This window comes from Erythranthe guttata, chromosome 12 (genome assembly GCF_056151865.1).
Source record: "Erythranthe guttata isolate IM_541 chromosome 12, IM_541, whole genome shotgun sequence".
Lineage (NCBI taxonomy): Eukaryota > Viridiplantae > Streptophyta > Magnoliopsida > Lamiales > Phrymaceae > Erythranthe > Erythranthe guttata.
The window spans coordinates 14,858,858-14,877,802 of NC_142544.1; the positions used below are offsets into that span (position 1 = coordinate 14,858,858).

Below are 18,945 nucleotides of genomic sequence, written 5' to 3' on the forward strand. Positions count from 1 at the left end.
GCTAAACTCAAATGAGAATCTTTGAAATAGAAGTAGAGTGAAGTATCTATAATTGTTCAACTTTAGCCCAGGTCCACAACATAGGCCCAATTAGGGGTGGTAAACGAGCTGAGCGGCTTGTAAGCTCAATGAGCTGACTCGAAAAAATCTCGAATTCAAACTCGAGTTATTCGAGCTTGAGCCTTTTTTTAGTTGTTCGTGAACTCACGAACCACGAGCCGGCTCGCGAGCCTTCCTTTATATATATATATATATATATATATATATATATATATATAATTTTTGTTTAAGTAATACTATATAATAATATAAAATGTTATAAAAATAATATAAAAAGAACACATAAAATTTAAAAAAATATATAATTAAAGTTCATTATTTATTTTGTTATAATATATATAAATACTTTAATAATAAAAAATAATAATAGAAAAAACAAAATGAGCTTGGGCTCGAGCTCGAGCAAAAAAAAAAAATATTCGATGAGCTCGAGCTCGACAAAATGGACTTGAGCTCAAGCTTGAGCCTGTCAAAACAGCCGAGTTTGGCTTGTTCACACCCCTAAGCCCACTTAGTTGTATAATGACATTTTTGCCCCCAAAAACTAGTTGTTTTAAGGGACGGCTATTTGCAACACTAATTTTTGCTTAATAACAAGCATTTGTGTTTGCGGTCTTGTGTTTCGTAGGGATAGCCATGGAAAACCCGCCCCGTTAGTAAAATTTTCCTAACACTAAAGTTGCTTAATTTTAGAAGAAGTAAAAAGAAAAGGCTAATATTACAAATATTGAAAAACTTATTAGGAGACAAGAAAAACTCATGATCAATTTGCAAAAGTTTTTGCAAACACTAGCAAGGAAAAGAAAAAAAATAGAAGTAATTTTGAATAAGAGTAATGCCCTCGTTTTGAAGAAAGTTGTTAGAGGGAAAATGTTTTTATCTTTCCATTTTACTCAAATTGAGAAAACTGAGTGCTTCCTAAGCAACCAAACAGAACTCGCTTTTTCACAAGCATGTCTTTCATTTTCAAGAAACCCTGTAAAAGCGGAAGACGCAATAGCTACGGCTATCTTTAGTGTTAGGGTCTGTTTGACTAAATTTATTTTACACAACGAGTGGCTGGTAAGCTAGCACAAACGTCTAATAAGTTATTTTAAGAGCTGAGAAACTGCTACGTCTTGTTTTTAAAATTAATCTTTTAAATATTTGAATAATAAGCTTATAAGTTATTTACTTATTCCTACTTATTATAAGATCTTAAACAAATATGTGGAGTAAATGTATGTTAAAAAAGATCTTAAAACCCATTTAGCAGCTTACTTTTTAAATTTTTAATATTTTTTAATTGAAAGAAATTCAAACACTTCAAAAGAACCTATAAACTCTTAAATATCTTATAAAACATTTTTAACACTTTACAGCTTAGCCAAATATCCTCATAGTTATTATCACCGAAAATTCATGAGAAGTTTTGAATTAATTATATCGATTTGGTAATATCCAAAATTTTCAACTTTGGGACTTAGATTTCTAAAATTTTGATTTTCGATTCAAATTGTTTTGAATCGGAGCAGGAAATATATTAGATTTAATTTTGATTTTTGAGCAAAATTTAATTTATAAACATAATGGGTATGATATGATGAGGAGCATGAGGAATAATAGTGCACCATTATCATATCTCATCATTCATAAGCGTGGCTTGCCCAAAGTCTTCCTCATTATCACTTTATATATGCACATCATTTCCATTTAATTTTAAACTAATAATTTGTTCATTATATATTGAGAATTACAATTTTGAGTAAATAGCACTTAGCCCCCTGTAGTTTGAACTTTGTATACATGATTTCCTCGTACTTTTAATATGACCCATGTTCTTTTTGTATTTTAATTTAAACACATAACTACCATGTACTTTCAAATTCATCTTCCTAATGAACATGATTATTTATCAAGTAGAATACAATAGGAGGATTATGTGCTTGTATTAGAGGTACAAGGAGGTCATGTGCACAAAATTCAAACTACCAAAGGGTTATATGCTTATATTGTGAAATACAAGGGATCATGTGGACAAAGGTATAAACCACAGGGGAGTTAAGTGCATATTTTGAAGGTGGATTCTTTGCAATTGGAAAATATATTTAGAGGCATAATTTAAAAGCAGGTTATATATACATATAAAGATTAAATTCTGAGCGGATCAGCCGGTATTTAATATAAATCGGATTCCACTAATTTTTTGACATGTGACTCTCTTAAGTCTTATCTCTTAATAAATCACGCTGATTATAATTAAGGTTAGAGGGGTTACGGGTTATGCTGTTTTTTTTTTTCTTTTTTTTTTCAATTATTAGAATTCTAATTATATTTTTATTTATATTATCCACATGTCAATCATTTTGTGGCATCGGGTCTAAATTTGCACCCATACATATATATACACTTTGAAGACATAAACTATAGATCTATATAAATTGGGTTAATGAGATAAAACCCCCTCATTAAGAAAAATATTAGAACTAACCACCCCTCATTATTTTTAATAAGTCAAACCCCCTCCATTAGTGTCATACCAATACTACCCTCACATTTTGTATTAGAAATCAGCCCCCCCACCATCTCTACCTAAACTACGGGATTCATATCAAATATTCATGGGAAAAAAATCTCTCCCCCCTAAATCACGGCAATATGTAGAATATCATCCCAATAATTCGCTAAAATCTGCCCATGATCTATGGCCTTCGGTGGAACCCTAGTTTTCTTCATTTGTTGGAAAAAAATTCACAAACGTGTGAATCGGGGAGAAGCAGACACAAAAACATGGTGAAATCAAAAAAATCGAATAAAGGTAGGCTGCTATGAAATCCGTTTTTCCTACAAACATATAATTAGATTTCTCTGTTTTATGTCATAATACGACATATTTCCATTTTTTTTTTGTTTTCAATTTCAGCGACTATGAAGACTGCAAAAATGGTTGATTATTCAAAAATGGAGTTTGTAAACAAGCTTGTTTTTTAGATCTACATATCTATGGTCGCACTATTTGTTGACTCATAAATATTTGTTTCGTATGAAATTTGTTTTATCAGAGTCCACAACAAAGAAGAGATCATTGTTGTCGAAAAACTTAAAAAATTACGGTCATACACTCAGAGTTAACTATAAAATCGGATAGTTCACTGTATTTTTTCCAGAGTCAACTATAAAAATTAGATAGTTAACTATAATTTTTACGATGTCAACTATAAAAAAATGGTAGTTAACTATATTGTTGCCAGAGTCAACTATAAAATCGGATAGTTCACTATATTTTTTCCAGAGTCAACTATAAAAATTAGATAGTTAACTATAATTTTTACGATGTCAACTATAAAAAAATGGTAGTTAACTATATTGTTGCCAGAGTTCTACAAAACTTGGATAGTCAACTACAATTGTTCCGATGTCAACTATAAAAAATTGGTAATCAACTATAGTTTTCCATTAATTCACTATATTATATTTCAATTTAAGATACTATGGTGTTATAAAATGAGATGAGATGTAGAAGAAAAGATAAAGTATTGAGAAGATATAGAGAAACTAAAGAGAAAAAATGAAACAAACGAGAATAGAGGAAATGAGGGAAGAGAAAGGAGAGAGAGAGAAGAGAGAGAGAGGAGAGAGAAGAGAGGAAATTGTGGAAGAGAGAGAATAGAGAAAAGAAAGGAGAGAGGAGAGAGAAGAGAGGAAATTGTGGAAGAGAGAGAAGAGAGAGAATAGAGGAGAGAGGAGAGAGAAGAGAGGAAATTGTGGAAGAGAGAGAAGAGAGAGAATAGAGGAGAGAGGAGAGAGAAGAGAGGAAATTGTGGAAGAGAGAGAAGAGAGAGAATAGAGGAGAGAGGAGAGAGAAGAGAGGAAATTGTGGAAGAGAGAGAAGAGAGGAGAGAGGAGAGAGAAGAAAAATAATAAATGACAACACGTCAAAAATGACGGTTGAGAAGAGAGGGGGGGAGAGAGAGAAAGAGTGGGGGAAGAAAGGACAAAATTGGAATAATAAACACATGAGGGGGTCTCACAATTCCTAATATTAATTTTAGATTTCTTTACAAATGGTAAATATTAAAATGGGCCTGGACTCTATTATTTTGTGTATTGAGGGGGTTATCCCTCATTTTCCCTAAATAAATAACTACACAGATATAAACACACATATATATAAGTGTGTGTTATTATGTGCAGATTAATGGTGTAACAAATGTGGTATGTGTTGAAACAATTGAGTCATAATTCCACTTTCATAAAGAACATATAAATTATGAAAGAGTAGGGTAACAATATTTGTGATTAACCAACACGGCTGCAATTCACCTTTATTTTTATTTTTCCATATCTATAAATTGGCACTGGAAAAGCCAGAATCTTTCCACACACAAATACAAAAACACAAACATAAAGCCAAAAAAAAAACAAAAAATCAAAATAGAAAAAAAAAAGAATGAATACCAAAATAGCAATAATATGTTGTGTAGTAATATTTGTGGTGATTGCAGGTGATCAAGTTGAAGTTGCAAGAGGTGCGGTGAGCTGCAATCCCCTGCAGCTGAGCCCGTGCGCCTCCGCGATCACGTCGTCGAGCAAGCCGAGCGCCGCGTGTTGCGCGAAGCTAAAGGAACAAAGGCCTTGTCTTTGCCAGTATATGAGGAACCCTAATCTTCAGAAGTTTATCAAATCTTCTGGTGCCAAGAAAGTTGCCAGCTCATGCCGTATCCCATATCCCAAATGCTAAGTTAGATATTTTATATTTATTATTACATAAATAAATATTATAATAATGTCGATCATGGTTTTATTACATAATATATTGTGAGTATCATTGTCTAATTAAGTTATATATCCCATTTTCCCATTGTTAAGTTGTACCTCAATAAGTTATATAATGAGTATGTTGATCTTTAATATCTGATTATTACTAGTGCCAGCTGTCATGTTCTGTTCTTGGACGGTAATAAAATCGGATTAAATGTGGCATAAATTGAGAAATCTTTGTAAAATTATACCTCTCCTTAAGGAAGGTTGCTTTTGGGCTCTCTTTTCTTTTCTTTTTAAACATTAATAGGACATTTATATTACATAATCAAAAACAAAGTTCGGTTACGGGGATTTGTAGTATAACATAAAAACACAGAGGATGAATCCTTACACAAAATATCCTGAATAAATTTAGGGCAAATTTCAAAAAATAAAAGTTCGTTCGTTGCATAGTAATTCCTCTTTTACCCAAAAGGTCCGCCATACTATTTAATTCCCTGTGTAAAAATTCCATTTGGACCTGATCAAATCTAGTCAACATCCTCCATGAATCCTTGAGAAGAGCTTGGAGGGAGTTGTGAAGGGCAAAGTTCACTTTGCACCCCCGGATTAGTAACCGGATACTTAATTTATTTAATTAAACCAAATATTTCTAAATGAGACATCAAATTAGAGTAAACATCTCTCAATGTAAATCAAAATCCCAACATATTCAAACTTCATCAGACTTTTATTATGGATTTTAATTACAGAAAATTGACTTGCCATTATACTTTATAGCCTACAAAAAGATATGCTCAAGTTAATAAAATATTAAAATAAGCTAAACAATTTCTTAAAAATCATCCAAGTACTGTTTGTAAGATGAGTTATGTGCGGAAACAATAAAATAAAGGAGAGAGTGACTTTGTATTTTTTATTTTCGCCAAAATATTTCTAGATACTAAAGTTCACATATATTTCCCATAAAATAAAAGTGGAGGTATACGATTGTAATTGCACAACAAAACATTACAAAACTAATGTCTTTACAGTTTTGTAAGTTTGACTAGAAACTATGGGGAGATATTTGGTACGTTTTGTAATTGAGGGATGTGTATGCAACACACCCCATAGTTCACGGGTGCAAAATAAACTTTGCCCTACTTTTAATTCCATAGTGCAACTTTGTTTTGTTTAGTCATTATTTTATTTTCTTCTTTATAATCTAGTATTCATAATATGTTTTAATTAAATTTATTTGTTTCCAAAATTTGTTTTATTTTCATTGGTCTCCTCAGTTATATTTTTTCAAATTGTCTTTATGTGTAAGAAATATTAGGGTATTAATCTAAGAATTTCTAATCGTATTTTTTTTAAATTAATTATTATTATTATTTTTTCATCTCCTATTTTTCCAGTATTTTTTCTCTAATGACTTTCATAGTAAATTAGAATTGCATATATACTAGTAAAATCCTAATCCACTCAGATAGATTTTTTTTTTCTTTTCTTTTTTTAAGTTTTGAAATTTCTTTGTAAATCTCTCTCTTACCCACACAAACATGAATTTGCTAATTTTAATAATCTGAATAGTGAAGCGAAATTTCTCTTTCTCAGGCACACACCAAAGTGATTTTTTTTATTTATTGTTTGTCTCTATCAAATTTAAATTTTTCTTGATTTATTTTGTTCGTCTTTCATATTTGAGGAGTATAATATTTTATGGTTTTGTCAAATCCAGGCTACTTTTCAGTTTTGTATTTCATGATTTTATTCTATAATTTTCGTTTGCAATTTATTTTGTGATAATTATTTATTTGAAATATTAATTATTTCTTACTAATAATAAATAAATGGAACTGTATCAACACTTGTAGAAGTCACGTGATTTGATTAATTTATGCTTTTTGTTTAGTGTATGTCTTCTTTTTGTTGGGATTTGTAGGAATATTGATGTTATTTTAGTAATTGGACTTTCCCAACTAAATTTTAATATTGTAAAATTTATTTTTAATACAATTTAATTTTATATTAGAGTTCATACGACCTATTATCAACTGAACCGTACTGAAGTAATGTTATACCTAACATTATTATACTACAACTGATATGAAATTTTCTAATACCATAAAATACGGTTGGTACACACGCACGCACACTATTAATCATCCCTAAAACTCCTAAAAGAAAAAACCCCTCTAACACTTGAGATGCAATGGTCGGGATATTGGACTGTCTTGATATAAAATTCGAATAATATAAAAGAAAGGAAAAACGTGATTTATTATCCTATGTAAATAGTTTATTTGATGTTGCACCTGATAAAATACATCGGTTGATTATATTATTAATCGTTAATCTATACATAATCACATACATCCATGCGTCTGTGTACTTAGTGGATGATTATTTAACCATATACATAAGTTAAAAATTACACGATGTATATGACTCAAGTATAGGCATCTCAACAGCCTAAATAAATTGGGGAGATTGAACAAAGTACTGCAAAGTTATGAAATAGGTTCTAGGATTAGATTTCTTTTTTACACGTGATTTATGATATATTATGAAATAGATGCCTTATTAAATTGATATAAATTCGGCCAAACTCTACCTACTCTAATATTTCCAAGCCAAGTACAACACATAGTACTAATATCAATGAGTATTAAAAATTCCTATAATTACCCTTACTGGGATTCATTCACTAGTAGAAAAATGATTTTTTACTACGATCATTAACCGTAGTAAAATGTATCAAATTCGTACTAAAAAGGCATTTGCTACGAATTTGCCCTGTAGCATATACGGGCGTGACAAAAGCTTTGCTACGGTAAATGCCCGTATCAAATACTTTTTTGCTACGGTAAATCTTAGTATTTACTACGACTTCAATATTGTTTCGTAGTAAAAAAATACCTTTTATTACGGTTTTTTACCGTAGCAAAAAATTTCATGTTAATAAGCAAATTTTCTACTAGCGATTGTTGCTTAAATCCCCATCAAGAGTTTCTACAAATAAATCTTGCATCTAAATTAAAGTAATATGAAATTTCTTTTTTTTTTTGCTTTAAGAAAAATGAGATTCATCTTGTGGGAGCATATAACATCCGCTATCAACAAATGTGACATGTGGTGAAACAATTGAGTGATCAGTGACGGAGCCAGCATATAACATTTCTCAAATCTCTATTAATTTGTATAAAAAACTTGTGTATGATATCCCCATCTCAGAATTTTTTTCAATGCATTAAGTTCCATCGAACTTAAAATCGTGGCTCCTCTAATGTGAGTCGTAATTCCAATTTCCATAACAACGTAAGTACAAATTTCAATAGTCAATACATAGTTATTGCCATACCCTTTGTTTTCTTTGTGTTTTATATCTATAAATAGGGCCAAAAACCAGAAGTTCTCAACACACAAACACAAAAACACAAAACAAAAAACGAAATAAAAAAGAGAGGGAGAGATGAATACGAAAATAGCAATAATATGTGTGCTAGTACTTGTGGCGATAGTTGGAGATGAGGTTGGAGTAGTTGTGATAAGATATATATTTAATATATCGTATATTTATTCATTAGTTATTATTTAATTATTTAATATATATTATTTAAGTATTAATTTAGTTAGAGCCGTAGGCTTAATGATTATAGGATAGATATTAAGTATTTTATTAGTTTAGGTAATTATCTTTCCTAGTTAGATTATGATTGTAGGGTTTTATTCTCTTTAAATAGTCGTATTGTGCTAGGGTTTTATTATGCATAGAGAAATATTAAAGAATAGATCTTACATTTCGTAGGAAATATTTATGATACTCAAGAGATCGTATCAATTGGTATCAGAGCGAAGTTGCGATAACACCAACGCTTCGTTAGCAAAGCAGAGATTATATCAAAGCTAAGCTGGAGCAAAGTTGAGATCACATCAAAACTTTGTGAAAATCATGATGTCCGAAACAAGACGGTTAGAGCGATTGGAGAAATCCGTAGAGAGATTACGGATTGATTTTCAGAAATTGCTCGAACAAAGTCACAGACGACGTCAACACCAACACAAAAGTCGAAGGGACCGCCGCCCATTACCGCCAACGCCACCGCCGCTGCCGCTGCCGAGCCTATCGCCGGAGGAAGAGGAAGAGGACGATGATGATTTTTTCAAAGAGCCACCGCCGCCGCCGCTGCCGAGCCTATCGCCGGAGAAAGAGGAAGAGGACGACGATGACTTTTTCGAAGAACCCCAATTTTTTGTGAGTTCGCCAGAAGAAGAGGAATCGGATTCAACTGAGATGAAGTGGGACGAAGAGCCGAAAGAAGAAGAATCGAAGTCAACCGAGATAAAGTGGGACGAAGACGAGAAATTAACCAGAGAGGAGAGCAAAGAGTTACTATGGATATTGGGAGATTTCCATGGTGTTCAAAAGAAAGGAGACGAAGAACCGATGGTCAGTTTGGAGGAGACAAAATCTACAAAGACGATTGAAAAAGTTTATTTATCAGGAAAAAGATTGAATATTTTCGCTAAAGTAGCCTTTGGAATTTCGTTGGATCAGCATGAACAATGTATTAAAAAGCTCGGTCTTTCATCGTGTTTTTCGGAGTCAATCGGGAAGCAAGTCAATGAAGTCAAACATAGGTGGAAGCGCAAAGGAGAGGGATCAAATTAACTCGAACCTTGAGGACAAGGTTCATTTCAAGAGGGGTGGTTTGATACGATATATATTTAATATATCGTATATTTATTCATTAGTTATTATTTAATTATTTAATATATATTATTTAAGTATTAATTTAGTTAGAGCCGTAGGCTTAATGATTATAGGATAGATATTAAGTATTTTATTAGTTTAGGTAATTATCTTTCCTAGTTAGATTAGGATTGTAGGGTTTTATTCTCTTTAAATAGTCGTATTGTGCTAGGGTTTTATTATGCATAGAGAAATATTAAAGAATAGATCTTACATTTCGTAGGAAATATTTATGATACTCAAGAGATCGTATCAAGTTGCAAGAGCACAAGTGAGCTGCAATCAGCAGCAGCTAGACCTATGCGCCTCTGCAATATTTACTTCCGAAAAGGGCTATTCGTCAACTGACGACGATCCCTTGCCTTCGCTCTCCTGCTGCCCTTAAAATTTCCACTTCTTGTGGTTTCCCTTTCCCCACCGATTGCACCTAATTATATAATTATATATCATCGTTCACTACACCTAATTAATTACCTAATTATATATCTAATCAACTTCTTCGTCGTCATGAGTTATATATAAACATCCCAATAATAATATATGTATATGAATAACAATAATGATTATTATTATTATTGATGAGTCTGTTCATCTTTAATACTTGATATCACTACTGCTGGCACTGTCTTGTTCTGTGTTCTTGGAACTTTGATATTTGTCCATGGTAAATTGCTAATAAAACTTGGATGTTGCATAAATTTCTCTCTCTCTCTCTCTCTCAACAGAATATATATATATATATATATATATATATATATATATATATATATATATATATATATATATATATATATATATATATATATATATATATATATATATATATATATATATATATATGTATTGTGTTGTAAGAGATAAGAAATATACAGTAGTACCTCGATAAACTAAAACCCAATAAATTAATAGGTTCTCTTAAATAATAGATTTTTCCGATCCCGACTTGAAGACAACGTGTTAAATTAATAATTCGCTAAATTTATAAAATGATTGATATGCCTAATTGGGCCAACCCAATGGGCCTACAATTTCTTTACCTACTGGGCCACGAGCCCAATATCGAAGACCATTATCACCGAGGCCCAATTACCTTCAAGTAAGGTTCGGGTCCGACAATCTCAACTAAGCTATAAATAAAGGTTTGAACTCATTTCTTAAGGTACGTCCTATTAACTGAGCAATACTATTAACTGTATTCTCTGGACTATTTCTATGATCAGCACGTCTGACTTGAGCGTCGGAGGGGTTTCCGCCGGATCAACCCCCGGCTTAGCTTACGTGTTCTATGATCGCAGGTATCTCAAGGTCATCAAGCTCGTGAGCTAGTGATCCACTCTGCTCTTCCAGCTCATCATAATTCAACTCTCTAAGGTGATCTAACTTTAGCATCATCAATAATACACATTCGAAAATTTTAAGAAGCCCCAAATAATATATAAATTAATAATTCTTAAATTACATGGTACAATACATATTATACAGATCTATGACGGTTAAATAAAATATAATTTAATTGCCGTTTGTTTCTTGTTGAAGCTCATATTACCATCAATCTCGCGCCTCACTTTTTCTTGACATGGTTAGAACTTCTGGTATAGCTTTCGCATAACTCAACATGATATTGTTCAATACCATTGTTGTTTTAAGAGCTTTCGTTCATGAAACGGGCTCTATAGTGCATTGAACTAATGTTACAATGAATAACATACGCGTATATAATTTAAAAATATATATATATTTATTGAAATATGAATAAAAATAATTTAATAAATATTTAAATTATTAATGTATAAATTAATAATTATTAATTTATCGATAAATTAATATATCACTAAATTAATGAAATTTTAATAGTCTTAACTGTATATATCATTCCATTTGAACATGACACAGGTTATATGTAGTGCATGGTTCATTTCTCCTCACAGAATCTAAATATCCAGAGAGTTAAAATCTGAATATCCAGAGTTAAAAAGTAGTATCTATTAGTAATTAGTAATTTATTAATTTATATAGTATAATGGATTTTGTATAGAGGTTACAAAATCCATTGGTTCAATTTATAATTAGTAATTAATGACAATACGAACAAAAGACAGTAAAAGGATAATGAATTAAATCATTAATGAATGGAGGCATTACAATGTTCTGGGAGACTGTTTTAGCCTGCTATATATATATATTACAGTTTACATACCATGCATCTTACAGAATCATCAGGTTAATTCTTGTTGATTCAATAAAATTTGTGTGCAAAAATACCCTCGCTTTTATTTACATTATATCGCATTGAATTTTGAATCAAATTTAAATGTCAAAAATCGAAAACCATGGAAGTTGTAAATATTTCCATGGGCTATCCACCAACCACTATTTGAATCATTTCAATCTGAAATTGTATGAGAAAGTTCTGATCAAAATAAATCATGTTAGTTATTTTTTTGGTGATTTATTGTCATTATTTAATTTGAATCTCTCAAATTGCAATGGAGGTTGTAGTTATGTGTAACTTTTACAATGCAACTTGAACATTACCGTAGAATAAGTATATATATTTTTTCCTAAATTATTTTATTTTCACACCGTTGAGCGGTCAAACACAGTAAGATTACTGTGAGCACAATACTATAATTTTACTATCTTAAATACACAATAATATTAATGTGTTTGCAATAATATTATATATATATATATATATATAGGGTAAATTACAAACACCCCCCTGAGGTATGGTCAAATTACAAAAACACCCCTCTTGTTTGAATAATTACAACCACCCCCTCAACTCATCAAATTTAGTGGAATCTTCGAGATTATATGGAATATTATCACTTTTGTACCCGTTTTATCCCATTCAAACTCTACATTATGAAGCAAGATGATCATAATATGTGATTTTTAGCTTGTATGTATTAGTTTGTGGCATCGAAAACTGTATTTTTTACACAAAAAGAGTACCAACTAGATTACATTTCACGGAATCTAGATGACTATGTTGAATTTGGCACCATAAAGGTGGAGGTCTAAGAAAAAATCATAGTTGAGGGGGTAGATGTAATTATCCAAACAAGAGGGGTTTTTTTGTAATTTGACCATACCTCAGGGGGGTGTTTGTAAATTACCCTATATATATATATATATATATATATATATATATATATATATATATATAATTTTTTTAAAACAACCAACACTTTTGAAAGAATTTATGGTCCCGAATTCGTTTAATACAGAGGTGTTATCTTAAGTGTTATGACACTTGAACAAACATGCAGCGGAAATATAAAGATAAAAGAACAATACTCAGAATTAAAAAATGTTCACAAGTAAAGACTTGTGAACTTGCCCTTTACAGGACGAAAAATATATTAAAATCAGTATTCCAAGAATACAAACAGAAGAGGTGCGAAAACTTCTTCCTTATGAATGAATCTTTTTCAAGATCATTCTTACAATCAAATCTAGATACAAAAAGAAAAATATTAAAAATTCTAGATTTCAAAGATGTACTCGTGAGGAGTACGTAAAGAACTTATGAATGAATCACTATCTTGATCATTCTTACAACCAAGTCTAGAAACATATATACTAAACAATCTAGACTACAAAGAATGTACTTATGAGAAGTACGTAAAGAATGTACTCACGAAGAGTACAAACAACCGATTCTAAAACCTAACTAAAACACTCGTGTATTCTCTTCAGCCCTTGGTTTTTATTTCGTAGAATCGATCAATTCCTTGAGTATTGAAGTCGTATTTATAGGCATTCCAAGCATCCACTCCTCAGCCCATGATCTGCAAGAAAACCAACTACAAGAGCACTCAAGAACATGGGTTAGTGGGTTAGTTGGGTAGTTAAAATAATATTCACAATTTAACCCACTAAGCCCACTAAGCCATATACTTAACCCATTAACTAAAATTTAGTTTTAATAATAAGAAAGTTAAAAAACAAAATGTACGTGTTTCAAACTCCCCCTTTTTAACTTTCTGATCAAAACTAAATTTTAGCTTAACTCCCCCTGAGTCATTGCTTGAACTCCCCCTGAATTTGACAACCAACATTAACATAAAAGTTCAGAGGAAAATAACAAACTGAACAAAAACAAATATTGTTCATAAAAATAACTTTAGAGCAGAATATCCAAAGTCTCCTCAGTGTCAGCTGCTGCTCCTCCATCACTAGCACTGGATCCACTGCTTTCCTCTGCTCCTTGAGCTTCATCCTTTTTCTTTGCTCATTCTTCATTAACACCTTGTTCTCTGCCTCTGGCATCCAAAGGACGAGATGTTCCACCTTGCTCTCTGCCTTTGGCATCCAAAGGATGAGATGTTCCTGCTTCAACTTCATGACTAGCTTTTTCTCCCCCTTTTTGATCAGAAAGAGCTTTTTGGAGCATTTCCACCATGGAGTGGTGATAAGTATTCTGATCTAGAGATTGAGTAAGCTGTTGTAACAAAAGATCTCTAGGAACAGAAACACGAATGTCAGGAGTGTTGTCAGCATGAGGAGCAACACCTTCAGTACCAAGATTATTTTGACCTGATTCACTTGAGAGGAAATTATCTCCATTCCACGGAAGATCTTGGACATGAGGAGCTTTTAGAAAATTTTGAGAAAGAATTATCATGCCAAGTGGAGTGTGAAGATGTTCTAATTCATCTTGACCCAAATTTTGAGAAAGCAGAATGAAGTAGATGAGAGAGGAATTTAAAACGATTGCCAAAAAGAGTTTTACAAACTTCAGTAAAATCACCATAATTATCCTCATCAATCACAGTAGGAGTTTGTAAATGAGAGTTGATAATTTTGGGAAGAAAGAAAAAAATAGAATTTCGCACAAAATTTTTTCCAAAGTTTGGAGAATTTTTCTTTAAAAAATTTGTAAATTGGCATAAACATTCCTTCACAACAGAAGGATCACAAGGACAAACAACCTCAACTAGACTAAGGATTTTTCTTTGGTCAAGAAATGCAGTGATCCTATGTCTATCAAACTCATCCTTGGAAATTTTCTTTTCCTCAATGAATTGGCAATTCATGATTTGAGGACTCAAATTTGAATCAGATTCAAAATAAAAGATAGGACTGAAGGCATTGTTTACCTCAAACGGAGTTGACAAATCCTTCCCATCCAAGTCTAGCTCTTCTTCCTCAGAGGATTCCTCTTCTTCTGAGTCTTCAAGTTCATCTGGGATGGATGCTGGCTCAGGTGATGCAACAGGTGGGACAACATCTTCTTCCATCAACTGTCATCACTTTTCTCTTTCTCTTCAACCTGGGAAGGTGGTGCATCCACTTGAACAGCTGCCTCTGCCAGAGTTTCCAGAGGATCTTCATTTGGTGCTGAGAGTGTTTCTTCAGTGGTAGTGAAATCCTGAGCATCAACAGTGGGAATGTCAACATGCTCTACAGATGACATCCCAGAAAAATCAGGCATTTCTTCATCCTGATAAGGAGCAGCATCCTCAGCAGCATTCTGAGAAACATTTGCTGAGACAGTGAGTGCAGCAGCATCTTCTGGAGCATGTGCAGCAACACCTTCAGAAACAGGATGTTGAGAGGCTGCTGCTGCCATGCTAGGCTGAGATGTCTCCCCCTGAATTGATGCTGGGGAAGGTGAGTCCTTTGATGATGACTCAGAGGAGCTGGAGATAGAGCTTGAGCCTCCGGTGCTGCAAAGGTAGGATCTCCTTTTTCATCATCAGTCTCTTCATCAACCAAATGAAGGCCTCTTGGTGGGTTTGGCCTAACTGGAGTGCGACCGACTCTGCCGCTTCTTCTTCCACCTCTGCCACCTCTGCTGGGAGAATGTCCTCCCCTCCGGCGTTGTGATCCAGTAGCATTCAGATCTGGGAAGGGATTCATGCGCTTGGACCGGCGAGTTGAAAACCTTCCTGCATTGGAAGAGGGACCCACGTACTCGAAGTTGTCTGGGTCAATAGGATTCAGCTCGTCTCCGGGCTCAATAAAGCTGATCGGCATAGCTTCAAGGTTGACAGGATGAACGATGATGGCTAGATTCTAGTCTGCTGGTTCAGGTGCTGCAGCATCGTTGTGGACATCATCTTCGGCTGGAAGAGGATTTCTAGGTGGGGATGCCATGATACAGTAGATAAAGTAAAATTGCTTCTTTGTGCTTTTGATTTTTGACTGTGAATTTTGTGAGAAGAAGCACGAAATTTATAAGCCCTAATTTTTGCTGAAGAAGAAAGAAAACAATTGAAGTGGAGAAGGTGAAGAAGTGGTGTCCGTTTTTCTTGGGAAGAGTGTGATTAAGGAGAATAAAATTTCCTTGGCAGTTTAAAATAAAAACGTGACACATGGCACAATAAGGAGTGGACTTAGTGGAAAATAAGGAATTAACCCATGTACCCATGACCCATATAAATAGGGATAATTAAAATGAAAAGAGAAAAATCAATAAAACCGTAGCACTCAAGAAATATTCACAAATAATAGAAAAATACATTTATTAATGATTAATAGTGAGAAAAATTTGCTGACAGGCATAGATACTATAATATCTGTATATTTATATATTTATTATTATATATATATATTATTTTTTTTTTTTTTTTTTTTTTTTTTTTTTTTTATAATAACATATATATATATAAACTCTTATTTTCAAGTCAAACAATTCACATGGAACATGATCAAGTGTTCAGTTTGAAGGTTTCTCAGTTACTAAGATATGACTATCAAAATAGAGGAGTTTGACTTATGTGAGTGTAATTATTTGTCTAAATGTTTACATGAAGCATGATCACGTTTCAAGGTGAAAGACTTCCAGTTACTGATTTAGAAAATAATACATCACAGTGAAGTCATTATTTAATGAAGCTAATGCTTCAGTAAATTGTGTTGCAGCTTAAGATATTTGATGAGGTGCTGCAACACGTTTCAGGACATGTTTATTGAATACACATCCCGAGAGATTTTCTGAGTTTTGAAAACCTCTCATAATCTAATGCCTTTGTAAAGATGTCAGCCAGCTGATCTTCTGTAGGAATGTACTTTAAGCACACTATATTTTTCTCAACTATATCACGAATAAAATGATGTTTAATCTCTATGTGTTTAGTTCGTGAGTGTTGAACGGGATTTTTTGAAATGTCAATAGCACTTGAATTATCACAATATATGGTCAGGGTATCACTGGTTAACCCATAATCTCCCAACATTTGTTTCATCCAAATTAGTTGACCACAACACCCTCCAGCAGCTACATATTCTGATTCAGCTGTTGAAAGAGACACACAGTTTTGCTTTCTACTAAACCAAGAAACTAGATTATTCCCCAAAAAGAAACATGCACCTGATGTGCTTTTTCTGTCACTAATATCCCCAGCCCAATCAGAATCACTAAAGCCTATCAAGTTTGTATTTGTGTCTTTGAAAAACTGAATCCCTAAATCTATTGTACCTGCAACATACCTAATAATCCTCTTCACAGCTTTAAGATGAGTGACTTTGGGATTAGCTTGATACCTGGCACACACACAAACACTAAACATAATGTCAGGCCTGCTTGCTGTTAGATACAGAAGACTTCCAATCATGCTTCTGTAAAGGGTGCTGTCAACATCTTCTGCAACATCATCCTTGGACAGTTTTTGGCTGGAACCCATTGGAGTTTTCATGTGCTTGGCTGACTCCAACTCAAATCTTTTGACCAGATTGAGATCATACTTCTTTTGATTTACAAAAATTCCTTCACCTGTCTGTTTGATTTGGAGTCCTAGGAAGTAATTCAACTCTCCTACCATGCTCATTTCAAAAGTGTGAGACATAGAATCTACAAAAGACTGAAAAGGGTTAGCACAAGTAGAGCCAAAAACAATATCATCAACATATATATGAACACTAATGATATGATTATTAGTTCTTCTAACAAATAGGGTTCTGTCTGCCTCTCCTCTGTTGAACTGTATTTCAAGTAAGAAGTCAGTGAGTCTTTGATACCAAGCTCTAGGAGCTTGTTTAAGACCATACAGTGCCTTCTTAAGCTTGAAAACATGATTAGGCTTGGCAGAATCTTCAAAACCCTTGGGCTGTTCTACATATGCTTCCTCATTTAAAACCCCATTCATAAATGCAATTTTGATATCCATCTGATACAATTTGATTTTAAGAAAACAGGCTATAGCAAGAAGTAACCTAATAGATTCAATTCTAGCTACTGGAGCAAAGGTTTCATCAAAATCTATACCTTCAATCTGAGTATAACCTTGTGCTACTAACCTAGCCTTATTTCTAACAACTGTACCTTTTTCATCAGTTTTATTTTTGAAGATCCACTTAGTTCCTATCACATTTACATGACTTGGTCTGGGAACTAAGTACCAAACATCATTCCTGATGAACTGATTCAGCTCTTCATGCATTGCATTAATCCAAAACTCATCCTTCAGTGCTTCTGCAATATTCCTTGGTTCGACTGAAGATACAAAGCAAGTAGTTCCAGTTAGTGTACATTTAGAAGATAAATTTGCAAATCTTACCATATCTCTGTAATTCACTCTCTCTTTTCTTCTGGTCCTTATCCCATCAAAGATATCTCCTACAACTTGAGTCGATGGGTGATTTTTCTGGATTCTACTTGATGGTTCCTTTCTGCAGACATCATGAGTTGGCTGCAGTTCATCTTCTATGCTCTCTGTAGGAAGTATTGAGTCAGATGTGGTAACACTTGTCTCAACACCCTCTTCTCTTGACACTGGACTGTTTATATCTGGAGCATCTGTGGCAGTAGTGTCTCCTCCTGTTGTTTCTCCTTCAGCAATCAGATCATCAACTTCATCTTCGGCTGTTTTACTGCGGAGATCAACAAAGTCATCAAATACCACATTTACAGATTCAATAATGGTTCGAGTTCTTAAGTTGTATACTCTATAAGCATGACTGTTATTAGAGTATCCCATAAACAAACTCAAATCACTTTTGGAATCAAATTTAGCTAGATGATCTCTATCATTGAGGACATAGCAAACACATCCAAACACATGCATGTATTCTAGATCAGATTTTTCTCTTAAAAAATACACCAAAGTATATCTCGAAAAATCATCAACACACACAAATACATATTTTTTACCACCTAGGCTTTCTACCTCTATAGGACCCATAAGATCCATATGTACAAGTTCAAAACAAATGGTGGTACCAACGGGTTGTAACACTTTGTGTGGTACCCTAGTTTGCTTTCCCTTCTGGCACATTCCACACATAGGAATGTCCTTGATCTTGAGATCAGGAATTCCTCTTATGACATTGTACTTGGTGAGCAGCTTTAGATTTTTGAAGTTTGTGTGCCCAAGTTTCTGGTGCCACAACTCTACTTCACTTACTCTTGAGCTCTTGCATGAGATGGTGTCACCTGTTTGATAACAATTCTC

At 33.2% G+C, this 18,945-nt stretch overlaps 1 protein-coding gene across 1 annotated transcript; it reads left to right on the forward strand.

Annotated features, from left to right (window-relative positions):
- Nucleotides 1-4,394: 4,394 nt before the first annotated feature.
- On the forward strand, nt 4,395-4,950 carry LOC105954186 (non-specific lipid-transfer protein 2). The gene has a single exon (XM_012977860.2). The coding sequence runs from the start codon at nt 4,490-4,492 to the stop codon at nt 4,778-4,780; it is 291 nt and encodes a 96-aa protein (XP_012833314.2). The 5' UTR covers nt 4,395-4,489; the 3' UTR covers nt 4,781-4,950.
- The last annotated feature ends 13,995 nt before the right edge of the window (nt 4,951-18,945 follow it).